We start from the raw sequence: 25,262 nt of genomic DNA, 5'->3' as shown, positions 1-25,262 counted from the left end.
TACATGATAACTTTATCTTTCTCAGACCAGCTGTTATTGTTCCAGTTACATAACAAGTGTCTGGTATAATTAGAAGTATTTCAATGAAAATACATAAAGGTAAATGAATATCGGCAACAATGTTTGAACACGACTTTTCTGGTTTTCAGGCAAGGCTGACAATTCAGTTGCGTCACACAAATATGAGTATGAATTTTCATATTTATGATAAGTTTCAACATACTGATATTATTATTGAATTTCCAAGGTGAAATAGACAAATGCATTTGAAAACCATTAAGTGTTAGCTTAACAACCATAACCATTAATATATCTTCCCCAAAGTTTCTGGCTTGACCATCACCAAGCAAGTATGTATTTTACAATCAAGCATGATATACGTTTGTGCTTTTTTGTTGTTGAGATGTGCCACTAATTATTCAAAGTCATCTTCAGATTCATCTGAGGAAGAGTTGTATTCCACTTGGTCATCATCATCATTGGTCAACTCGGCATCTAAGTCATCATCAATATGATTGCATACGTCTTCTGGTACTTGTCTGCCTTCAAACCACTTTAGGGCATAATGACCATCCTTGAGTATCCATCCATTTTCCTGTGGGTCCCAGCTGCAAGAGTGGGAGATTATTGCTGTTTTCCACACTGATAGTACCAGATTTGTGCATTTGAACTTCTCAAGTAGTACAGATCTACAAGGAGGCAGGTTGCTAGGATCCGTTCCTTTGATTTTATACAAAGGTTGAAACCGGTTCTTTGGGGCAAAATGTTGGTGAAATAGTGCATTCCTGGCTAAATTGACTGATGTCAGATGTGGTTTCCCATACATGCTACACACAAAAGCTTCAAAGTCTGTCAATAAATCTAGTGGTATGACAGGAGATTCACCAAGTTTCTTGAATGCTGTCAAGAACTTTTCATTTTTTTCCATCAAAGCCAGAGGGCACACTTTCCATTTGTGTAAGAAACTGGCTGTAAAGTCACAACCTGTAAAGGCATGCAGTCCTGCAATGGCACCACACAACTGTGGGCCCATACTAGTACTAGTAGCTAACTGAGATACATCAACGTATCTTCTGGTGTTGTTGGAGCTAATTCTTACATCAAGCCATAGATGAGCTGGTAAGAGGTGGCTATGTGTGAGCAAAATAACAAGGACATCAGTGTCCGAGGCCCTGATAATAATGTTGCCATCTTCGAGAGCATCACACATATGTTTTATGTGCTAGATCAGCCTGGTATCTGCCTCCTGATGATTGCAAAACAGACCGGGGACCTCTTCCATCTGGACTTTGTCATCAGTTACTTCATATTTGTATGCTTTCTTACCCAGTCCCATAAAGAGTACATGGCCATGGAGTTGCTCTGTGTATGGTTTTGTTTGCCATTCTCTAAAGAGGAACTTCAAAAGTGCTGTCTTGAATTTAGGGGACTTGAGTGCAGATTGAAAATCTTTTGGACACTTCTGATCTGGTCCCGAAATATTGTATTCAGCCTGTCTGCTTTCAGACCCACGGATGCCATGCTCTATATCTTTAATTGATTGAGTTTTGTATGAATCACAAACAAAGTCTATTCTCTTGGCAAATTCAACTAATCTTGTGAGGAGAACTTTAGCAATTCCACCAAATGTCACAGGCACATTCACAAGCGTGTGTATCAGAAACATGGCATCAACTGCATATGCATCTCTAGTAACTGGTTTATCACTTTGAACTCTTTCTTCTAGCTTGTGCATAAGTTTTGATTTATCAGTTTTGTTGATGGAGCCATCCACATGTGCCAGTGCTAAGGGCACTGGTGTGAGAGGATAGCTGAAGACTAAAATGAGATCGAAGTCATTATTTGCTTTAAATAGAGAAGTCTGCCAAAGAGGTGTCTGGTACCTTGGAGTTCTTTAATTTTCCTGTCCTTAACAGTGAGCTTGACTTTGACGGCATCTGCTGAAAAGTTTTTTTTTCATTTGTTTCGAGATATGGGTTTCTCAAATCTTGAAGGGTTAGCAAAACATTCATTGGTGAATGTCTCACATTGTCTCCTACCAGTTTTGACACAGTGCAAAAGCTCAGTCTGAACTTGCTCTGATGTGGCCTTACCAGTTGTTAGGCAATACAGATGCCTGTCATTAATAGTCTCATCAAAAGGATTCTGTGTATCTTGAATTGCAGAAATGATTTTCTGCAAATCACTGTTGTCACGTGTTATACGGTGATTTGTTAATTCCTGTGTAGAATCTTCTGGCTTTCTCAGTCCAGCCATATCAAATAGGTGACCGAGAATAGCACTTCTCATTGAATGTGTGATCATCCACCTTCGTCTTGCATTGAAATTTTGGGTGAATGCAGATATGCCAGTCATTCGGGAAGCAGCATCGGCATTGATTGTCTGCTCCAGGGTTAGATCTATTGGTGTTCTTGTAAATGGCTTGGTGCTCCGCCTGACAGACAAACCTCCAGAAAGAAGAATATGGCGTATCCCAGGATGTGTGCTGTCTATGTTCAGGAGATTGAGATGACACCTCACCATGTACCGGGCATAATTTGGATGGTTTGTGACGAAGAATATTGAGCACATCTTTCCGAAGCAATATATAAAGAGATCCAGGTCATTGGTACGTGTGGCACGACTGAATATTTGGTTAAGTTCTACAAAGTCTACATACATCATCCAGTATTGAGCAGTTGCACCATGCTGACCTGATGGAGATATTTCTACAAATTCTGCATACATTTGCATTCCCTCAGAATATACATTTGAGTATTCAAACTCTTCTAGAGCAACTGGTGAAGGATTCTCATGCAAATTTTGAAGCTGCTCCATGAAATCTGGAGGTAGTGGACCATGCCCAGAAAAAAAGCATTTAAAATGTAATTTTTGAATAGCAAGCATAAGCAGTACATGAAGCCGTTTGCACCTGTTGTAATGCCTTCCAGAAATAAAACCATTCAGAGACCCAGCAGCTAAGACACCAGTGTCTGCCAATATTTGTGGTCCCCCTGAATCAGCCAAGAGGAACCCTAATGCTGCAAAATATGCCATTTGTAGATGGAAGGCTCCAAAGCACACGAACACTATCATACACAGGCGACTCTTCTGATTGAATTTGTAGTGCTGGCTTGGCAACAGCCAGGTCATAACTAACTACTGCATATGACTCCCCACATTCAGTAGCTAATTTCTGTGAAATTTTCATCGTCTCTGCAACAACATCCAGCCTCGGTGGTAAATTCAGATTATCCATGTACCCAATGGTCTGTTGAGGTAAGGGATCAACTGTCAATCTGGCATTCCATCCAACCCACATGGGTGAATCGTTTTGTAGTTCACCAGACATCATCCATAACTTGTCTCTGTTCTTTACTTGTAATAGATTCCTGGGTACGTCACAGGTTTGTACATCGTACTGGAATGTCAAAAGCTTGGGCTTCTTTCTGTATGGTTCAAGCTGAGAGTCTTTCTGTTCAAAGGTCCGTTTTAGTGCTCTTTTTGGGGCCAAATGTGTCTCACCTGCCAGTGCTGTATCAGACTGAGGTACAGAATGGGCTTTTTGAAAGTGTTGTGGAGTTAGGTTCTGATAACAGATACCGACAGTATCGTGAAGTGTGCCAGCTCCAGATAATGTTTCTGAATTATCGTCGTAGTTGTCCCATGCAACACCAGTGGCAAGTCCAGCCTGCTGTAGCAGTCCATGAGGTGTGACATGACCCTTTTCAGAAACGGTCATGGCTAACTCTGTTTCCAGTGATTCAACTATTTGATAACTTGTGCAATGACCAAAATGGTTCATAATTTCTATGACTTTCTGACTGCCAGTCATGCTTTTCAACCCCATTCCTCGGCATAAATGTTTGGCTGGCTTTACAATACCCCTGGTTGTGGCAAATATAGCATCTTGAGCAGCTGACTGTACATAACGTTCTGCACACTGATTTGTCCCAACCTTCTCAGAACCTGTGTACAATACTCGATAAAATTGCAACAATACATCAGGTGGTGTGACTTGTCCTTCTGCAAGGGCTTCTGTTGTCAGTGGGTTTGGAAAATCTTTGCATTTTGCTCGCAATTGCTGAATAGCACCTCTGATGAAAAGTGCAACCTCCGTGACTTTACACTCAAAGGAAGTGGCATACTGCTTAGCACATATTATTGCATCATCTTTAGACATATTTCTGTTGTACAAAACATTACCCTCCTTTTTACTGGACTTTCCTAACACCAGATCAGTTCCAAAATGATGCAGTATCTTTTCAGATAATAACTGAACTTTATATGCTGCACCATCAAGTCCTAAGTCATCCAATATTGATTTGTAACGAGCATGAATAGAAGTCATGAGCTCAGCACGCTTGTCATCTATGACATGTTCTTTTATGTACTGGACAATCACCTCAAAGGCTTTTGTATGAATGTCCCTTGATTTTCCATAATCAGTCTTTTCACTTGATGAATCTACTGCCCTGTGGGCTTTGTTTACATATGCTTTACGACAAGAATGGTGATATTTGACTTATTTTGCAACAAAGTCCACATGTCCAATTTTGGCAAGAAGATGTGTGTCCTGAAGTATAATTGCAGCATCTTTTATGGTCTGCTCAGCATCTTTTGTTTCACAACTGCCTATCAATTGAACTTTATGATTCACAGTTTTACGTTTGTTGTTACAGAAGATACAAATGGCTTGAAACACCCCAGATGATGAGGCTTCCTGATGCTGTATATGTGATCTTAATAGTTTGTTTGGCAGATCTGTTAAAGGTGTGCTAATGGGATTAACTGTGTCTTCTGTAGTTTTAGGAACTTCTGTGAAATTTTTGTAACAGATTGTGTGATATCCTATACTGTCACTGTCATTATAGTCTGTGGGTAAACTTGCACATACTGATGAATATTTGGAGCTTGTACTGAGTTTGGATAGTCTGGAAGTTTTAGCAGCCATCGATTTATCCCAGGTTCTACTGTCAAATGGTTTGATTTCATCTTTGCTGCGATGTCCCGTGTGCAAAACACATGAACGTGTTGTTGATGGTGTAGCCATTTTTACCAGGTCAGCTTCTGAAAAATACAACAAACACTCAAAGTAAATTTACAGCAAAAAGTTCTTCATTGTTCTGGACATGCTTTAACCACCAAAGGTTCTATGTGCTCAGCAGAATTGGTGCACATCCAAGATATCATTATTAATACTAATCGACTTATTTATACCAAAGTTTGGAGTATTTCATGATGAAAATATAGCACAGATTAATTTTCAAAAGACCTTTAATGCTAATGTTCTATTGACAAGGCTACAACAATTCACTAGATATATAACGCCAATCCTAGTATGTAAGTAAGAATGTACACTTAGTGATTTTTCCAAAATGACATCAAGAGAATGGATATTTTTCTCTAATTTTTGGCCTTAAACAGCACTAATAACCATAAGGATCATCCCATATGCCATTATTTATATATAGTAACCTTCCCCAGGTCATTAGCTTTAATTTGATACCCTATATGCCGAGGTTGCCATGTGAAATTGGATCATGAAAGCTGAAACTGATATTTTCTATTTTTGCTGAAAATGCTACCCGCAACAATAAGAAAATAGTATTTTTGACATAGAACGCAGAGGCTTTGGCCATTAAGAAATGGATTTTCAGAATGTACACAAAATTCTGATTTAGAAAACATCCTCAAACCTTTTGGCCTCAGACAGGTAAAATAAAAGTGCCCAAGCTCCTGGTCTAATCATTTCTGTGATTCCCGTTGGAAGTTTGTATATTGTTCGTAGACATGTTATTGGTCTATACTTGTGATGTCGTTTGGTTTCTTCAGATTTTGGGATGAGGAATGTGTTACCTTCTGTGAGCCACTCATCCACTACCTTTTCCTCTTGGATATGTTTGTTGAATGCTCAAGCGTAGTGATTGTGGAGAGCATCTCGTTGCTTTAGCCAGAAGTTTAGAATGCCATCCTTGTCAAGGCTTAAATTTGGAATTTTTGTAAGTTGTTTTATAAAAAAAAAATTCATAAAATATAACTGGGTCCATTTTGTTTAGGTGTTGCTTTTTCTTTTCAATTGACCCAATCCACATCCGTGTACTATTTTGGGTCTTCATAAATACCTTTCCAGAAATATTCAAATTTATCTTTCTTGGGGGAATTTGTTACATTTTGTTTTGGTTTCCCTTGTTCGTGGTAGAATCTTTTAGGGTTATTTGCAAACATGTGGTTTTATTTTCTCCCACTGTTCACTTTGTCATCGTTTCTTATATATTTTTCTATTTTTCTTCCTTGCTATCATTTTTATTTTGAGTTTGTTGCTGGCAACCATTATCTCTCAGTCTTTGTCTTTGATTTTATATATATATATATTTTTTAATTTCTGGTTTCTCCTCTTTAGTTTTTGACTTCAGTTTCCTCTTATGAATTGTTGTATTTGTCCCATTTCCTTTCTCAGACACTCTCTCTCTCTCTCTCTCTCTCTCTCTCTCTCTCTCTCTCTCTCTCTCTCTCTCTCTCTCTCTCTCTCTCTCTCTCTCTCATCTCCATTACAATGGTGGTGTTTGTTCTCTTCATGAGGCATGGTCTATTCTTCTTGCAGCATTGTTTTCCTGTTAACTTTTCTTGAATGAGTCCTGCTGCTGCAAAGCACACGATTGATTTCCTTCAAGGGTGATGATTTTGATATAATTTTACCAATTGATTGGTTGGTTCTCCACATTAGTATTTTCTTCTGTTGTTTTCTATTTGATAGAGTTGTGGTCTTTCTCGAAGTGGTGTTGGCCAGCTCTTCTTCCAACCCACTCTGCTCTTCATCGTCCTCGTCTTCCTCCTCTCCTCTGTTCTGCCGTTCTCCCTCCTCTTTCTGCTCATCATCGCCCACCGTTTCAATTTTCATCCCTTCCGTTTGTGTCGGTGTTACCCAATCCATGTCAGTGGGTCGGATCTGCTCCCCTCCCCATTGTGGGCCTGTATCCCCTCCTTCCATCACACTTTGTCTCTGCCACTGAGCTCCCTGGTGTTGTCGTGTTCCAAGCTCCGGCTTCGCCACAAAGCATCTCCCCACGCCACCGTGACCAAGTCCCCACCATCCCTCTCTCCACCCCCGGTAAGCCTTCATCTCCCATCATCCTCACATTTCCTGCCGCTCATTTTCTGGCCATAGCTGTTATTTCCTTTATGCTACTCTTTGTCAGGTATCTATGAATTGTTGATGCTACGCTTTCAAATTTATGAGATGGAACCATCTCTCTTATGATGGCCAATTTTGTTTTCTTCAGCTGGTCCATAAATCTTGGTCCCTTCCAATGCATGCCCCAATGTTCATGCAGAGAATACACTTTACAGTGGTGAATGATTTCCTTCTCCTCTCGACTCCAAATTTCTTTGTTTAAGCTTCTTTTCTGGAACTTTTAAAATTATTATATTACTAAGACAGGCAGCACCTTTTCAGCCTGTCACCTCAGTGCAAATCCTTGTCTCTGTGTCATAATCGTCGTGTGTGTGTGTGTGTGTGTGTGTGTGTGTGTGTGTGTGTGTGTGTGTGTGTGTGTGTGTGTGTGTGTGTGTGTGTGTGTGTGTGTGTGTGTGTGTGTGTGTGTGTGTGTGTGTGTGTGTGTGTGTGTGTGTGTGTGTGTGTGTGTGTGACCCATCCGTCATCACATTTTATTCTAAAGGGTTTTTGCTGTTGTTGAATACTGTAATATAAAATGATACCGTTGGAAAGGTAATAGTTGATTTACTTGGAACAATTTGTGTTTGTTTAATCATAAATAGACCTGTTTTAAAATCCTGTTATTCTGGGATGGGAGAAGAAGAAACAGGACATGGAGCTTTAATGTAGCTGTTCTAATGGTAGGACATTAGGGACCCTTTCAAATAAAGTGTGACACACAGAAGGAGCACACAAAACCCTATTTAGTAATTCTTCTTGAAGCAATATAATAATATATTGGTATATAATATATGCATATATATTATATATAATATAAAAATAATATAAGCAATATAATAAAAGAACTGGAGTCTGGGGTGAAGACCACAAGGAGTCAATGACCTCAGGTTCCCACCAGACTCTTCGGAATCGTAGGCCGTCGCACATGAATAACTATGTGATTCGGTGGGTCGCTAATCGACCGTGAACACCAATAACTCGACCACGTGACTTAGGGTCCTTCATCTCATGAATACCGTTTACCTTAAGGTCGCGTGATCTAATTACCGAGGGACATGCCCTCGGTACACACTTGCTCATATCGGATCACCTTACCAGATCAGATGCAGCTTAGCGGGACTGCCAAGCACGTACCGGTAAGGAAACAGATCATTGGGGGATAATGTCCCGGCTCAATTAGGGTGCGAACTATGTTGGACCAATGGAGGAAAAGACAAAAACAAGCTGGGAACATTTCTATACAAAACATTTATTTACAATGGCGAGGAAAAGTATGTGGCACAGTGAATTGGGTTTATTTGCATGTACAGCAGGGGGTAGCAACGAATTTGTCAGGTGCGACAAGAGCCAAGCAATTTACAAAAGCAGACACAGAGCAGACTTGTAGGAGCCTGGTGTTGGCGCAGTGGTTAGTGCAGCGGCTTGGGATCCGAAAGGTCCTGAGTTCAAGCCCCGTTGGGCCACTGAATTAATACACCAGGGGGTTGACTCAGCCTGTCATCCTTCCGAGGTCGGCGAAATGAGTACCAGTGTACTGGGCCGGTGTATACCCCGGTTAAAATAGGTGTACCATATCCCTGTGTCGTAAGAGGCGACCAGGGTTGTATCAGGAAGGGCATCCGGCATAAAACATGAGCCAAATCACTATGCGAATCATACGGACGATCCGCTGTGGCGACCCCTAAAGGGAGCAGCCGAAAGAAGAAGAAGAAGACAGAGCAGACTTATCCCATTACATCTTCTACAATCTTGACTTAAAGTAGGACAGGCGCCATCACACACACACACACCCACACACACCCGGGGAAGATTAGATATAGCCCAGAGAGAAAGAGAGCAGATGAGAATAAACAGCTGGCGTGGTCGGCAGACCAACACAACCCAGAACGCTTCCGGAGAGGTAGGTGTGGGGAATGCTGGTGGTGTCTAAGGTGTGGTGTAGTGCAATGTGGGGGGTGCGGTGTCGTGCCAGAGGAAATGGGATTGTGAGTCAGTAATGATGCTCTTTGTGTGTCCAAAGAAGACGTGATAGATAGATAGATAGAGAGAGAAGAGAAGAGAAGATGAGATGCATAAGGAGAAATATCCCTAACCTTGCCGTGTATAGATCTGTGTAGCATATACCTCCATGGGGCACTCCGCCTGAGCATTCCCATCATGAGATGTGGTGTGTTATCTCCTGCTTAATGACTTTGCCAGGGCTCGTGGCAATGTGCGCTCTGTACCGGTCCGTCTGGCTGCATGGGGTGGCAGAACATTAACAGCATGGCAGGGAGTCTCAGCAGTCGCCCCGGATCAGGCTCTCAAGAAGCAGAACGTCCTGGCAATCACATACCAATAGCAAGACAGCGAAGAAGAGGCAACGAAGAGAAGAGAGCTAACAGTTTCACGCTCCCCCTTTTATAAGCCCTGGGCAAAGGGTGGGTTGATGACCCAAAGCGACGCACTGTGACCTGAATCCTGCCTCTCTATTGGGCCCCAGCGGCCCCAGCCACACCCCGCCAGGCTCCGGGACCGGAAATTGTCTCAGTTGCCCATCCGCCCCGGCATGGGTCAAAGCTCCTGACTCAACATAGCGAATGCTCCCTGAGCTGGCACCCCAGCCCTGACCGTGTTCCGAGTGCAGTCTGAATGTCGAATAGCAACGGACTTTCCCCGCCACTCACGAACCCCCTCTCATGAGCCAAAATGCACAACCGGGCCCGGTAGCAAACTCCCGGATCGCCCTTCTTGCGACCCCTCCATGCTGCCCCTGTCTTGCCGTGGTCTGGCGATTGGATGAGGGCTGTATCAATTTTGCGTGCTCACCTGGGATGTCCCTGGCGAGATGCAGTCGAGCTATTGACGTCTGCTGCTTGGCCAAGCATCGCGCGGTCCTGAGGACAACCCGAGCCATGCATTACTCTTCCATATAGAGTGGTGAATTGTAGCGATGCAGTGGTATGAGGGGGTGTGGGAATATTTTCCCATATGTGGGAGGTGTTTGTGATCGAAGTGGTGAGGTTTAGTGAGTGAGGGGTGAAGTAAGGTGAGGTGCCGGTTGGGAATTGGCATGCAGATTCAAACAAAATTATGGCGGCGATGCCCGTGTGTGGGTTGTGTATTGTGTAGTGGAGGTCGTGTGGTGGATCCAAGCCACGGGAGGCATCATGGTGTGATTGTTATCAATCGCATATTGAATGGCGTGTGCGCTTGCATGCTTGTTTTGTACCATGGCTAAAAGGAAATGGTTGGAGTGGGAATCAGAATATGAAATAGTTACTAGACCTAACTATGAGACCCACGCAATGCACTTCGTCCCGTTAACCCACTAGACATGAGGGGAGGTCTAACTGCACGAAGACTAATGAAATAACTGCCTAGGGATCACTGTATGTTGGGTGTCATTGCCTTAGGCTTAGAGGCATGCGGTTTTGCAGAACCGCAACAATATAATAGTACAGGTTAGGGTTACCATATTTTAATTTTCAAAGAGGACACTCTTTTTGAGAGGACACTTGAAAAGAGTTCCCTTTACGTATTGAGCGATCATATCGGCAGTCTCACGAGGTGTGTTCCGGACCTCGATTAATTTTGACTGCGAACCGCCGTTCTTCCAGTCGTAATACGAAATTATTACTGGAAATATTGTGCTTGTCCGGCTCCATGTGCAATTGTTAATCAATAGCACCTTTATGTGCCACAGAGACGAACGTACCACTTTTACATACCAAGCTCTCGGTTTCCCATTCTTCTCGACCACTTCAGAAACACGGAATTTTGTCTTTAGTTCTGCAGTGAATACACACATTCGTTTTGGCTTTGTAAAGAGATCTTGAATAAAATCAACCACGTGTGTCTGGTATGGACTCAGGAAATCACTGAATCGCGGAGCGAGCATGCCAATGGACTTTCTCTCACTGCGAGGTTGGACAGAAAGAGAACACGTTGGTGTCGATGAACGAACACATCATTACACCATGATAGAGTCGTATAGACTCGTACCAAACTGTCCTGGTCCAAATATTACATAACTGCATTTTATCACTAAAAGAAAATGTACAAAAATGATTTAACTGTTTAAAAAAAAAAGAAGTCATCCCAAATGTTAAAATTTATTCCTTTGAAAATGCAAAAGCAAAACAAATGGCAAAATCCTGGACATTTCTCCATTTTTTTTTTTTTAAACCCGGCCAGAGAGATTTAAGGACCAAAAAGGAAGACATGTCCGGGGAAAACTGGACGTATGGTAAACCCTAGTACAGGTACATGAAAATAACACACAAACAACAATCTCGACGATAGCAACAGCAACAACTCCTGCATGTTTTTTTTTATTCTGTTACTGCTGCTGTTAAAGTGGCTTATGCTGTTTGTACACACTCGTTTACAACTTTATATAAACTTTAATTTTCTCCATTTCCTTTCGCCCAATTTTCTCTCCATGACTCCCACTCGATGTCAGCAATGCGACGGCCTCTTCAATGGCCTCATTGACGAGGTGCCGAGGATTGACATTGGTGTTGGACGTTCAGTTTCCAGTCCCGTTTCGGATGATGCACCTGTCCTCACAACACCCTCACTGGACCTCAATGACAATGAGGACATTCCCACAGAGCTCAGTGATTCTTCGGAAACATCAATAGAAGGTGAGAAGCAAGATTGGAACGTCAATGATCGAGTTGATTTTTCTCTTATGCTAGGTCTGTAGACTTCTCAGTTGGTTACAAGACAGACGTCTAAGCACATGGAGGAGCTAAACATAGGACGACAGGTTCGCAGATTAATCGAGGGAGGGTAAAACGATAACTGAGACAATAATGCGTTCGAACACACACACACACACACACACACACACACACACACACACACATACACATACACACAAACTTTGAACAGGCAAACAATATTGAGATAAAAAATAGATGCCAAAGTTTTTGCCTGTTTCCATAAGCTTTTGAGATTATGTTTATTTTTTGAGCTGAATTTTACTGCTGGTGTATAAAGTATACAAGGACAGTGATTGATGAATACCTTTGAATGGTATGATTGAATTTGTCGCTGCATATATCTATTTGCTATGTATAATTACCCCACCCCAACTGCCAACCCGCACTAAAATTGAAACATGAAGTTTGCACATCCAAACATTTCAACAGGTACAGTTACTGCTTCTTGCTCTTCCTTTTTTATAGAGAAAATGAGTTTTTACAAGGTTAGACTCGTAAGGAATGACGACAGCATTCGGTAGAGCTCATACCTCCACGAGGGTGAACAGTTTACCTCCACGAGGGTGATCAAATGGACTTGTTCTTGTGATCGAACCAACTCATCCACCAAGTTTTGTCATAACTCGTCCACAACCATTTGAAATATCATGCTGTATATCGTTTTTAGTCCCATCTCTCAATGGTAAAGAATCACTTTTAAAAATTTCTCATATCTGGATTCGGATTTTCACCAAAATCGAATCAATTCTTCCTTGTCACACACCCAACCTGCCAACCAAGTTTCGTCCGAATGCGTCCATAACTTTTTGAGATATCGTGTTGTATATAGTTTTTAGCCCTATCACTCAATGGTGAAGAATCACTTAATAGATTCTCGGATACAGATCCGGATCTTAAACAAGATTGAAGCAACTCTTCCTTGTCACATACCCAACCTGTTCACCAAGTTTCCTTCAAATCCGTCCACAACCTTTTGAGATATCCTGCTCACAGACAGACAGGGGTGAAAACATAACCTCCGTCCACCTTCGGTGGCAGAGGTAACCACGTACGGCACTGCACAAGCGTTGAAAGCAAGGACAAGCCATTTAGTGAACACTTTATTATAGTCCGAATAATAAGACAAGTAAATGAGCATGAAGCATTGTTTTACAGTAACGAAGGTAATATGTGGGAAAACATGATTCCCCAGAAATGTTCATTACCTCCATCACCAAAGGTGGATGGAGGTTTTTTTTCATAATTTTTTTTCATTTTTTTTTTCTCTCTGTAAGCAGGATATCTCAAAAAGTTATTTACAGATCTGGATGAAACTGGGTGTACAGCAGGTTGTGTGTGTGTGTGTGTGTGTGTGTGTGTGTGTGTGTGTGTGTGTGTGTGTGTGTGTGTGTGTGTGTATGTGTGTGTGTGTGTGTGTGTGTGTGTGTGTGTGTGTGTGTGTGTGTGTGTGTGTGTGTGTGTGTGTGTGTGTGTGTGTGTGTGTGTGTGTGTGTGTGTGTGTGTGTGTGTGTGTGTGTGTGTGTGTGTAGGATCAATTGATTTGATTTCGGTGAACATCCAGAAACTATAATATACTTTTAAGTGATTCGTCACCGTTGACAGACAGGGCCAAAAACGATGTATAACACGATATCTCAAAAAGTTATAGATGGATGATGACAAAACTTGGTAGGATGATTGACAAGAATAAGCTGATTAGATTTTCGTTAGCCCAGATCTGCATTTAGACCTTATCAGTGGGATACAAAATGTAAACTGTTCAGCCTGGTGGAGCTATGGGTTCTACGGAGTGCCGTTCTTGTTGTAAGATGGGTTTAGTTAGACCACAGTACAACATTGCACCTTCATTCACAACCACAATAGCAAAAACAAAACAACTCCACAATTTCACGTCTTCAAAATCGCCGAACGCGCTTCGTCGAAAGACAATTGTGTGCAGATGCATCATGGAGCATATGTTGGAATGTCTGAGATTAAAGAGCTCTTTTTATAATCTTATTCATACACATTGAGGCTCGCAGAATATGTGAAAGAAAAAAACATTCGAACAAATGTCAGCAAAACCTTGAAGCTCTGGTGAAGGACAATGCAAGTACAGTTCCCAATGGACCAGACAATAAAGGTATAAAAACTACAAGTGCAATCACGAGGCAAACCAGCATTGTAAGTCCAACAGCGCATCAACAGGAAGGACAGGAGAGTGTTTTGTGGAGTATATCGTCTAAAGCCGAATCCTATCCAGGTTCCTCCTGATGACTCCGTCTTTACTCTTTACTTCTTCGGGTTCCTTCTTGGTGTTCCGTTTGATTATTGATTGGTAATAATTGATGGCAATTTTTGTTATTGTTCTGAGACATTTTCACTGTATGGTAATTAATTGTGGAGATCATTCTGTTTTGCTTTGGGGTTATGTCGCTGTTGAAGGGCAAGAAGTGTCCTCGTCATTAAGGAGGTTCGAGAGAAGAGAGTGTATTAGAGTGTGTGATTGGGGATTGGAAGAGGTGCAAGGGGATGTACACGCGGGTCAATTTTCCGCCATTTTGCATTTACAAAATTGACGTGCACCATCACCGAGTTTATGTGAGCGAACTCAAAATTATTTTGCAAACTCAAACTTTTTTTTTGTGTGCAGAGCTGATGGAGGTTGAAAGTTTCCATGAAGACCTGCCTGGGAAAGTCTGTATTAACTGTGTGTTTGGAATCACCGCTGAGCGGCTATTCCAGCTGCTTTTCCGAGATCCTGATTTTGCCCGTGCCACTGCCGAATCAAGAAAAATGACAGGTAGGAAGGAAAACTCGTCTTTCTGCATTTCCCTCAGAAACATACAGTGCCTACATAAAGTCTACACCCCCTTTCAAAAATTTCACCTTTTTGTTGCCTTATAGCCTGGAATTAAATTGCATTAAATCAGACTTTTTCCACCTTTATTTACACATCGTAACTCACAACTTCCAAAGGGAAAAACAAATTCCACAAATTTCAGAAAATTAATTTAAAATGCAAAACTAGAATATCTTGGGTGGATAAGTGTCCACCCCCATGAGTTAATACCAATCGTAAATTAGCTCAGGTGTAACAAATCACCTTCACACACCAAGTTAATTGTCCTCCAACTGTGTTAAATTGTAGTGATTCTGATTATTTCAGAATAAAATCAGCTGTTCCTGTAGGTTTCCTCTGCTGGGTAGTGCATTTCACAGCAAAGACTCCACCATGAGCATCAAGAGCTTTCAAAAGACCTCTGGGATAAAGTTGTGGAAAATCACAGATCAGGGGATGGGTATAAAAATATTTCAAAGGCCTTGAATATTCCTTGGAGCATAATCAAGATAATCATTAAGAAGTGGAAGGCGTATTGTACCACCAATACTCTGCCAAGATCAGGCCGTCCCTCCAAAATGGATGACCAAGCAAGGAGGAGACCAATCGGAGAGGCCACCAAGAGGTCAAGGGTAATGTTGAAAGAGCTGCATGCCTTTATAGCAAAGACTGGTCAATGTGTGCATGTGACAACAATATCCCAAGCACTCCACAAGTCTGGCCTGTACGGTAGGATGGCAATAAGGAAGCCATAACTGAGAAAAGCCCGCCTTGGGTCCCATTTGAGGTATGCAAAACACCACTGGAGATTCTGAAGCGATGCGGCAAAAGGTTTTGTGGTCTGACAAAACCAAGATGGAACTTCTGGCCAAAGTACAAAATGTTTCGTTTGGTGGAAACCCAACACAGCACATCACCCAAAGAACACCATCCCTCCTATGAAGCATGATGGTGGCAGCATCATGTTATGAGGATGTTTCTCATCAGCAGAGACTGGGGCACTTGTTTGGATAGAAGGGATACAAAATACAGAAAAATCCTCGAGGAAAACCTGCTGCCCTTTGCAAAAGAAAGCTGAAATTGGGACGGAAGTTCACCTTTCAGTCTGACAACGACCCGAAACACACAGCCAAAGCTACACTGGAGTGACTAAGGAACAAAAAGATAAATGTTCCTGAGGCTCCAGTCAGAGTCTTGACCTAAATCAAGTCGAAAATCTGTGGCATGATTTGAAGATTGTTGTCCATCAACGCTCCCCATGAAACTTGACTAAACTTGAACAGTTTTGTACAGAAGAATGGGCAAATATTGCCCAATCAAGGTGTGCAAAGTTAGTAGATACCTATCCCAACAGACTCACAGCTGTAATTGCCGTCAAAGGTGCTTCCACCAGGTATTAACTCGGGGGGGGGGGGGTGGCGGTGGGGGGTAGACACTTGTACAACCAAGATATTCTAGATTTGTATTTTTAATTAACTTTCTGAAATTTGTAGAATTTGTTTTTCACTTGGAAGTTGAGGGTTACGATGTGTAAATAAAGGTGGAAAAAGTCTGTTATAATACAATTCAATTTCAGGCTATAAGGCAACAAAAGGTGAAAATTTTGAAAGGGGGTGTAGACTTTCTATCGCCACTGTAACTCTTGTTATCTTTGTTCCTATTTGCATCCTACCCCCATAAAAAGCCCAAACCACCAACTTGCTTCACTATGCAAGGCTTGGACTTTTCCACACCCGCCTTCCCCAATCCTCAGCCATTTATCTTTCCTGATTTTCACAACTCTCCATTTTCAGCTATGACCTTAGCCCTGTTTCTCCTAATTTGTCTCATGCGATTGGCTCCTGGATTTACATTCCATTTCACCAACCGTATTTCAGTACAAAAGGGAAGCACATGTTAACAATTCCATTATCATCCCCTTATAAGTCCCCTACCGGTCTCAATGGAGTGGACTATAGGTTTGCTCTCCATCTGTCCGTCCCACCTGTGGTTTTTCAGACTTTTTTCCCCCTTTAGCATATTCAACTAAAACTTAGTACATTGCTTTATCATGATATGGTATCGAGCAAGTTCGAGTTTCAGGGTGTTTCAGCAATCTTTCACAGAGTTGTACTCTTTTTAAACTTCGAAAATATCACATATTGTACATGGGTCAGTGTTCACTTCCTTGACTCCACCCCACTGCTTTTCACCCATTGGCTGGACATCTAGCCTGACTCCACCCCAATGAGTCGCCATTGCATGAAGCAGCACAGATCGTCAGGCCTGCTGTCTGGGTGTTAGTCCATGGCCCAGTACAATTGGAATGATCCCAGATATATAACCACGATGTATTATATGTGCACATAAGCCGTACGCATGTTTTTGCTTTCCGTGTGTACATTGGGTTATTTTTATTTTTATTATTTTTGGCACCAAACACGTCGTCATACACCAGCCAAATAAACGAACAACATTCATTGGGACCAGAAGGGGGGGAGGGCATGCATTGCAAAGCAATTTCTCATTCTTGTTTATTTTTGCTTCCTCACAACTGATGTTCATTCTCGTCTTTGCTATTTTAGACTACGGCCGTTAGCACCGGAAAGTGCCATGTAAATCTGTAGGATTTTTCAACAGTCAACAGGATAATGAACCTTTCCCACACAGACCTGTGCATTCAGCCTTGGAAAAAGGAAAGCAATGAAAGCCAGAAGCGAGAACTCACTTACGGTCTTGCAGCAGCCAATCCACTCGCACCAAAAACCGCTAACGCCATTGAGATCCAAGTGAGCCTCTACTATTTAGTACTATTCCTTTGGATGGTTGATTTCATGAGATACATCATGGATTTTATTTTTTTTGGTTTTTAAATATCTGCTTGAAGAAGTTTACTTTGAGGGTCAATTTTAGAAAATGTTGATGCCATTGATGAAAACACAATTAATTGAAGACGCACACTATGCGTGCATGTAGGAATGCAAATAAACCCACTTTTGTCATACTCGCAGAATCTGCACAAGAACAGTCGAGAGGGTGAATGCTACGTCGTGGACGCCGAGATATACATGCAGGATATACCTTACCAAGATTACTTTTACACCGTTAACCGTTACTGCATCCTTCGTGTGTCCAAGTGCAAGGCTCGGCTTCGGTAAGCTCTCTCACAGTCCATCGGAATTTGAATAAATTCAATGCTTGAATTTATTTTTTTATGCCTCCGCTGATGAAGTCGTGGGAGGCATTATGTTTTCGGATTGTCCGTCCGTGATAGGTTTTCGTTACCACGATCTCGTATGTAAAAGGAGCTCGGTGTCGGAATGCCTGCATGCGTGCCTCCGTCCTTCAACAATTGTCCTATAGGAGATACCACTAATCAAGCAATAACGGTGTCCCCTACACAGCACAGCATAGCAATACGCACATCCATACATATACGTGCTGCACATACACGCATGAGGAGAGTTTGTTTCCTGGCCTGGCCCGTGCCCAATACGTATCCCAGACAGTTTGATCAAAAGAAGGAAGAGAGGGGGAGGGGATGAGAATTTATTTATTTTAATCTTCCTCTTTGCGTGTTCTTGTATATTATTCGGAATTCGGCATCTGAAAAGGCTGTGATGAATATCCCATTAACACTCTTCCCATCCTCGCTCCCTGAGTGAATAGTTAGGCCGGTATCTATACACCGCCTAATTTTATTTTTCCCATTAACAACCGCTTTTTTTTTTTTAGCAAGTACGCAAAGATTGGTATTCCCGTCAGTGAAGTGCCGGGTCTTGCATTCGAGTAACTTAAGAATGGCTGAAGGGATCGAAGTTAAACTTGGTACAATATGTTTAATGATGCAAAGATACACTGATTCTATTCATTTATGAGGTCAGAGGTCCCGTAAGGTAAAAATTCTATTACCACGCTAACTTGTGAACCAGTGATGGAATTTTGATCAAACTTGGTGTAAGTATATATTATGATGCAAATATGAACTCATTAGATTTTGACATCCAGAGGTCAAAGGTCAGAGGTCATGTCAGGTAAAAATGTGATACTTGAGAACAGCTGAAGAGATTTAAATTTAAATCAATGAACAAACTTGGTCGAAGTACAGGTATAAATATGTAATAACGTGGTTGGACGCATATCAGTCAACGTCGCGCCGAAGAGTGCTGTTCTATCTTTTTATTTAAAGCTTTTACTTTCCGAGGTTTGCATCACCATTGCAAATTGCTTTTTGTGTTCGGGCCTGTGATCTTAGTACAGAACTTTTTGGTTGTCTTTGCTTACATTGGTGAATTTAGTTTGGTTGGAGCTCTCTCATCCGCTTCATCTTTGCACTGATTGGTCAATCCAGTCTGTCATGTTGATGTATTTAGAAATATAAACGAGGTAGTTTCACATTGCTTTTTGGTATCCTTTACGATGCCGCGTCAGACTGCCTCTGTTACCACAGACCGTATAAGACCCCTGCGAAGGATGTTTATAGTTACTGCTTTCAATATTACCACTATTCCCCAAGGATCACCCAAACAAAGCCGAACCTGTTGGTGAAATGCGCAGGAGGCAAAAAAGTGAGAAGTTGCTTGGAGCTTTGGGAAATTGGGAAGGCAATCTTTCCAATTTCCCAAGGCTGATCCCATTAACCCCTCTTCTCCGCCTCTCCTGGGTTCGAATTCTGCAGCCCCCGCACAGGCTGCTTTGTTTTATGTTTTCTTTTCATATTACTCCCGGCCTTGCATGTCCAATTTCGGCTGCGTACGATTACCCCCATTGTTTGTGGGCTTGCTCGCCCCCTCTTGCACCTAAACAGTCTTGCTCTATCTGCTTTAAAATTAGCACGCACTGCCTCCTCGGTGCACATTTTACAATACGACTTATATTACCTTACAGGGGGAAATCTAACCTACGTGATCACACAGTCCATGCTATTCTTAACACTATCTATCTCCAGTATGGAACCCCTCGCTCCCCCACCTTGCCTTCTTGACCAAACAATGAGTCTTCGCTGTACATCGTCCCACTGTCTGTTATTTCAGTTGAATGCCATTGATGAATTACTACTTTGGCTTGTTCACTGTAAGCATTTTTGAGTTGTGTGGAACCACTTTGTGGCACATGGCGGACAATCATGAGGCATGTTCGTAGTCGCAGTGAGGTAATGGAAAACATAGATCCTGCTTTCAATGTGGATTGAAGATATGAACCAGCATCATGTGCGCCTGAGCTTACTAGTTATTCAGGCAAAAGCCCGCAGTTTCTACCGTGACTTGTGAGCAGGAGGAGGCGAGTGCATCCAGGAGGAATCCTTCAATGTGAGCAGAGGTTCGAACGATTTCAGCGCTGATTTAATGATTTTAGGTGATTTAAACCTTTCTCCTACTTTAATGTACTGTATTTATAATTTTGAATCTTTATAAAAAGTTGTCTAAGAAGGGACCAACATTTTCCAGGAACACATCCACCTCTCACGACACATTCATTCCTATGGGAAAATACGTTATTTCATTATACGTCGCACTCTCCAGGAACGTATCTGAGATGTATGGCGAGGACTTACTGTAACAAGAATATGTGATGTCATACTTGTAGTTTTTGTGCTGCCTGGTGACAAGCCCTGCTTTTAAAGTTGATTTTGTCTTGCTGATGAAGCCAATAAAGCAGAAGCACATGCCCAAGATCAACGCTATACAATGTTAAATTTGAACACTTCCACTTTGGGGTTGTTGCCTTGAGTAGTCTGGGCAGAGCACTTCAGTTATGATGGCCATTCCATCCTTTTGTGACCCCATGACAGTTTGATATTGTCATTTTTGTTTCTTCTGTCTCATGTTACAGAGTATCATCTGACATCCGTTACCGCAAGCAGCCCTGGGGCCTTGTCAAAACTCTGATTGAACGGAACTCATGGAGTGGACTTGTGGAGTACTTCCACTTCCTCGGTATCGTATTCACAAAGGCAATCGTAATCTTAATCGTGCAATCGTAGAAATAGATTTTGACTCTTAACTCATAACATGAGAATAAATCGCTAATTACGCCTCCTTGTGCTCTCTGTCTCTGTCTCTGTCTCTGTCTCTGTCTCTCTCCAGAAATGGAAATAGGCCGAACAGAGAAGATGCTTTGCTCCACAGAGACGGAGAAGGTTGGATCATTACGTAGACGAAAGAGGCATCATACCCTGCACCGTGGTCCTGCATCTGCAACATCTCCCGTTTCAATGCCAACAGATGATGACCGAATCTGCAATCTCCGCACATCGACCGGTAAGGACACAGGCAGGTCAAGTCAAACAAGTTAGGATATGGTAAATAATGAAATTGAGATTGAAAGGTGTAAAAAAACGTTGATTTTTTTAAACAAAGTTGCTAAGTCAGTGATTGAAATTAAACTGGACCTGATAAGAAGAGAAAACCTATCTCAGGAATTTAATGTGTTGTCATTGTGTTTTAGTGCCTGTGCCAGGTTTCCCTGAGGGCATTAAGAGTCAGCCATGTTTTCACTAGACTCAGAATAGGCAGATGACCCTATCCCTAATGGTCATTGGTGAACCAGCTAGGTTTAAATCAAAAATCTGAAAGTGATGTGGTAATTCTTCTGAAACTAGTTTAACATAAAAAAAATATTTTGTATTGCTGTCTTAAGCAGGATTTGAACTCACAGCCTCAGATACCAATCAGCTGGTAGAATAGACTGAGTGAGTTTGAATCTCAGCCCAGCTATGAATTGCTAACCTAGTGTTTCACAGGCAGGGTGAGGCAACGATGTATGTGCCCATCCCTCAGATGGACATTAAGCGGGCATCCCGTCTGCCGGTATTAGTTGGTGGACATTTTCGATCGCACGGTGTCCTACATGAAGGGTATGCAAGCTATTGCTGGCCCCATGGCCAAATTCCTGTTCTGACTTAAAGGGGACAATGCATCGATGGCACAGCTGTGCCCCCGAGCAAATGATGCAACAAAAGATGAAGCGAGAAATCCAATGACCAAAACGGCATCCCTCTTAATTCATATGAAAACTAGAAGGGTACTCAGTGGAGTGCATACCTCATGGTAGATATCGTTTTTGGCCCCTTCCCTCAATGGTGAAGAATCACTTTCAAAAATTATCGGATCTGGGTCCGGTTTCAGATCTTCACCGAAATCGAATCAATTTGTCGTGGTCACACACCCAACGTGTCCACCAAGTTTCGTGCAAATCCATCCACAACTTTTTGAGATATCACGCGTGCGTGCACACACACACACACACACACACACACACACACACACACACACACACACACACACACACACACCACACACACACACACACACCCTCCTCTCCAAATTTCAAGTCAATCAGATGAAATTGAGGATTTTAGAAATTCGACAAAGTTGTTAAGCTTTGGTCTATGTCGACCTTTTGACCTCATAAACAATAGGCTTCTTGCATATGACGAACTCTACCATGTGGTGAAGATCGGTTCAAAATTGTGACCTGTAGGCGATCGACATACAGACAGACAGAATAACGCACAAGACCAATCAATATACTGTACTTGAAAAATCTTCGATTTTTTGCAACTAACAAACAGATAGACGGGGTGAAAACGCAACCTCCTTCCACCTTTGGTAGTGGAAGTAAAAATGAGATTGTGGCAGAATGGAATTATGATTGGAGGAGTTTAAATCTGTGGGTGAGCACCTTTTATATGGACCACACTGGCTGATCTTTATAAAGCATTTGGTGCTTTACTATGTGCTGCAAGAAAGTGTGCACATGCAGGTTTGGAGGGTTCATGAGGTTTTGGTGTGTGTACATTTGGTAATATCAGTTCATGCGTACAGAAGAGCATCGGATGATGAAAAATTGATTATTCTATTATTTTGATTGAAAGTATTACCGATGACATTACAAGGCTTCAAGTCGATGCCCATGTTCACTCTGCCAGGTTCCAATACGTGCAGGTATCTGTTTGATAATCACCAGGGTAGCCTCACGCTGTCTGCTGCCCCTGTGTCTCGCCTACTACTGCTGCTTGCCATCATGTGAGTCATTTGCCCATTCCACACCATTAAGCACAAATATTTTGCAAACAATGTATCATTTTGTGACGTTCCTTATAATGTATGATTCTGCATCTGGTGAAAGCATCACATTTTGGTATTAGAATTGGCCATGTTTTTTTTGTATTAAAAAAAATAAAATAATCAAGGGACATGAAAGAGCAGGTTGACAGAGGGTAAAAAGGCAACGCACTGATAATGGGGTCACAGCTGTGAAAGAGGAGGGAAGGAAACAGAATAACCTGCAAGAATGAGGACAGGTTCGTTTAAATTAATGGAGGTAGATATGATTGTGGTTAAGGATGAGCGATCCATGTGAGATGATGCACTGCCAGTTTGAAGGCAGTGGGGGAGAAAAATGTGTTTGAACTCTCTCTGGAAGGCAGTTCCAAAAATTGGAGAAAAGAGAAACAAAGGAATGGAGGTGGGTAACAAATGTATATTTGGAGAGTTTGACTAGGTGGGGAGACTCAAAAAAATGAGTGCATCTTGAAGTATCTGCGGCGGATCGGATGACAGAGAGCAGAGCACGCGACACAGGAGAGGCAATTAAAAAAAGAAATATAGAACGGCCACCGACCTGCTTTCAGTGTGAGAGAAACGGGCCTTGAGCTTCAGTATTCATCTTATCCACCGCCTACATTCCCTTACCCCTCATCCTTACCCGCACATCCCTTGTTTGTCCGTCTCCGTTTATTTTCCCTCTCGGTCCTGTCGTTGGCTTTTCCCTTCTCTTTCTGATGTTCCTTTTGTTATCTTGTGTCCTGATCCGTTCTATGTTTTAGCTCTTCTACAAGCCTCCACTGTGTCCAAAAAAAACCACCCCAATTCGATGCACAAGGAATACCGTCCATACCCGAAGCGAAAGCACAAAACAAATGCTCCGCTCACGTCAACCGCAGCTGCTTCGGACGAACATCGCCGTGAATCTCAATCTCGATTTCTGGCACGAAATACTAAACACCATCTCGTCCAAAATCTCTGGAGAGCCCCGTCAAAGTTAAATTAAATTTCAAAGTCACCTCACTTTATTGAAAGTATTCTCCCAAAATATGATCGCCGGCGAATATAAATTTTGTCATCACATGTGCATGTCTACAACTTTGGAGAAACTTAATTTTTTGGGGGGAGGGGTGGAGCAGAAAACGCACTGCTTTGAAATGGAGGCAAAACTGGAGTTTTAGGAGGCAGGGAGAATAGGGGCAGGCCATGAAAATTGCTTTTTGGGGTAAGTTGCTGTTGAGGACGAAAAGGAGGTTGACAAAATCGTGACTGTGTACAAGAGGACATGGGAACAGACACACAAAATGATTGACAATGCAAACAAAAATGTGACAAAGGCAGAACTTTGTTGGGAGTTCTCTTGGATTAAAAGTAAGCACATCATGGGGGAAGGAAGCCTGAAACACAACAACTTGCTGTTTCTCTTACCACTGAGTTTCATAAACTCATCTTCTTCACCCATCCAATTCCATTCACAGCCTTCTGACGCTGGTGTCGCTCAATGCAGTGCTTTTCTACAAGCTCTGGGCACTGGAGGCCTCGACACAAACACTACAAACGTGGGACATGTTCCGGCTTGGCAAACAGTGAGATACGCATGCGTCTACTTCCATTGTCTTACAAAACTCATCATAAAATTACCTGGTGGCACCTTGTTATGTCTGTTTGTTTTATGCTCCCGCTCCATCCCTTCCCTCACTTCAAATGGCACCACAGTCGACTCAGTTTATGAAAAAGCCGAATACCTAAATTCTGTGTTTGCTTCCAAATATTGTCCCCAACCCCTCACTCTCTGTACCTACCTCTCCCTGTTGTACCAAATTCCTATTGGACTCTGTCTTTTGCACCTGAGAAGGTGGAGAGCTTCCTGGTAACCAGAGACTCTGACTCTGCAACTGAACCGGACAGCATCAGCTCCCGTGTCTTAAAAACCTGCTCTGCTGCACTTGCACCTCAATCTGCACTTTTTACCCCATGGTTTAACATCGGTCATCTTCCATCTGCTTGGAAATCAGCCAACATCACAGTATTACATTAAAAAGGTGCAAAAACGGATCCCCTTTATTGCAGACCTCAGTTTACTTCCAATCATCAGAAAGGTCATGGAATCGATAATCGCAGTTCATATAAAAGTGATTCCTTTTCTCCAACAGCCTCATCTCCGATCATCAATTTGGATTCAGACCTGGTTACTCTACCTTGGACGCACTGCATCTACTCTCCCAACAATGGATAGAGGCACTCAATGTCAGACGTGTCCAAAAAGACGACCCTGATCTCATACCTCATGCTTTTGATTATCTGGCATCCCACCTTGCTCGTCAAACTCTCTGCATCCAAGGCCAACTCCACACTTGTGTTATAGTACAGGCATTTTAGCAAAAATATTTGGTCAACCTCCCACAAATTGCAACAAAAGCAAACAACAGATTTTGATTCCTGGATATGTCCTAAGGGATCCTCCGGGGGGAAAGTCCTGAAATCATGGAAATCCAATATGGCCGCCACCCAGCTTTGAGGAAAATGAGAAAATTGTAAAGATTGATATT

General features: G+C 42.2%; 1 protein-coding gene across 8 annotated transcripts in view; it reads left to right on the top strand.

Moving 5' to 3' along the window:
• The window catches only part of LOC147029950 (protein Aster-B-like), a 261,828-nt gene that overhangs the window by 229,772 nt on the left and 6,794 nt on the right, over nucleotides 1–25,262 (top strand). For 7 of the 8 annotated variants that reach the window (XM_085873485.1, XM_085873489.1, XM_085873482.1 and 4 more), the window contains 9 exons: nucleotides 6,737–7,090; nucleotides 11,601–11,784; nucleotides 14,498–14,647; nucleotides 17,336–17,454; nucleotides 17,677–17,819; nucleotides 20,498–20,601; nucleotides 20,752–20,925; nucleotides 22,596–22,692; nucleotides 24,192–24,299. In XM_085873485.1, coding sequence (XP_085729611.1) covers nucleotides 6,737–7,090; nucleotides 11,601–11,784; nucleotides 14,498–14,647; nucleotides 17,336–17,454; nucleotides 17,677–17,819; nucleotides 20,498–20,601; nucleotides 20,752–20,925; nucleotides 22,596–22,692; nucleotides 24,192–24,299 — 1,433 coding nt within the window. The remainder of the gene's footprint in view (nucleotides 1–6,736; nucleotides 7,091–11,600; nucleotides 11,785–14,497; nucleotides 14,648–17,335; nucleotides 17,455–17,676; nucleotides 17,820–20,497; nucleotides 20,602–20,751; nucleotides 20,926–22,595; nucleotides 22,693–24,191; nucleotides 24,300–25,262) is intronic. The other variant, XM_085873484.1, reaches the window with a different exon arrangement.

The sequence above is a fragment of the Eptatretus burgeri genome, chromosome 3, assembly GCF_056783735.1.
Source record: "Eptatretus burgeri isolate ZD-2024b chromosome 3, Ebu_testis_v1, whole genome shotgun sequence".
NCBI classification, from domain to species: Eukaryota; Metazoa; Chordata; class Myxini; order Myxiniformes; family Myxinidae; genus Eptatretus; species Eptatretus burgeri.
This window is presented reverse-complemented; position numbering and strand designations above follow the sequence as displayed.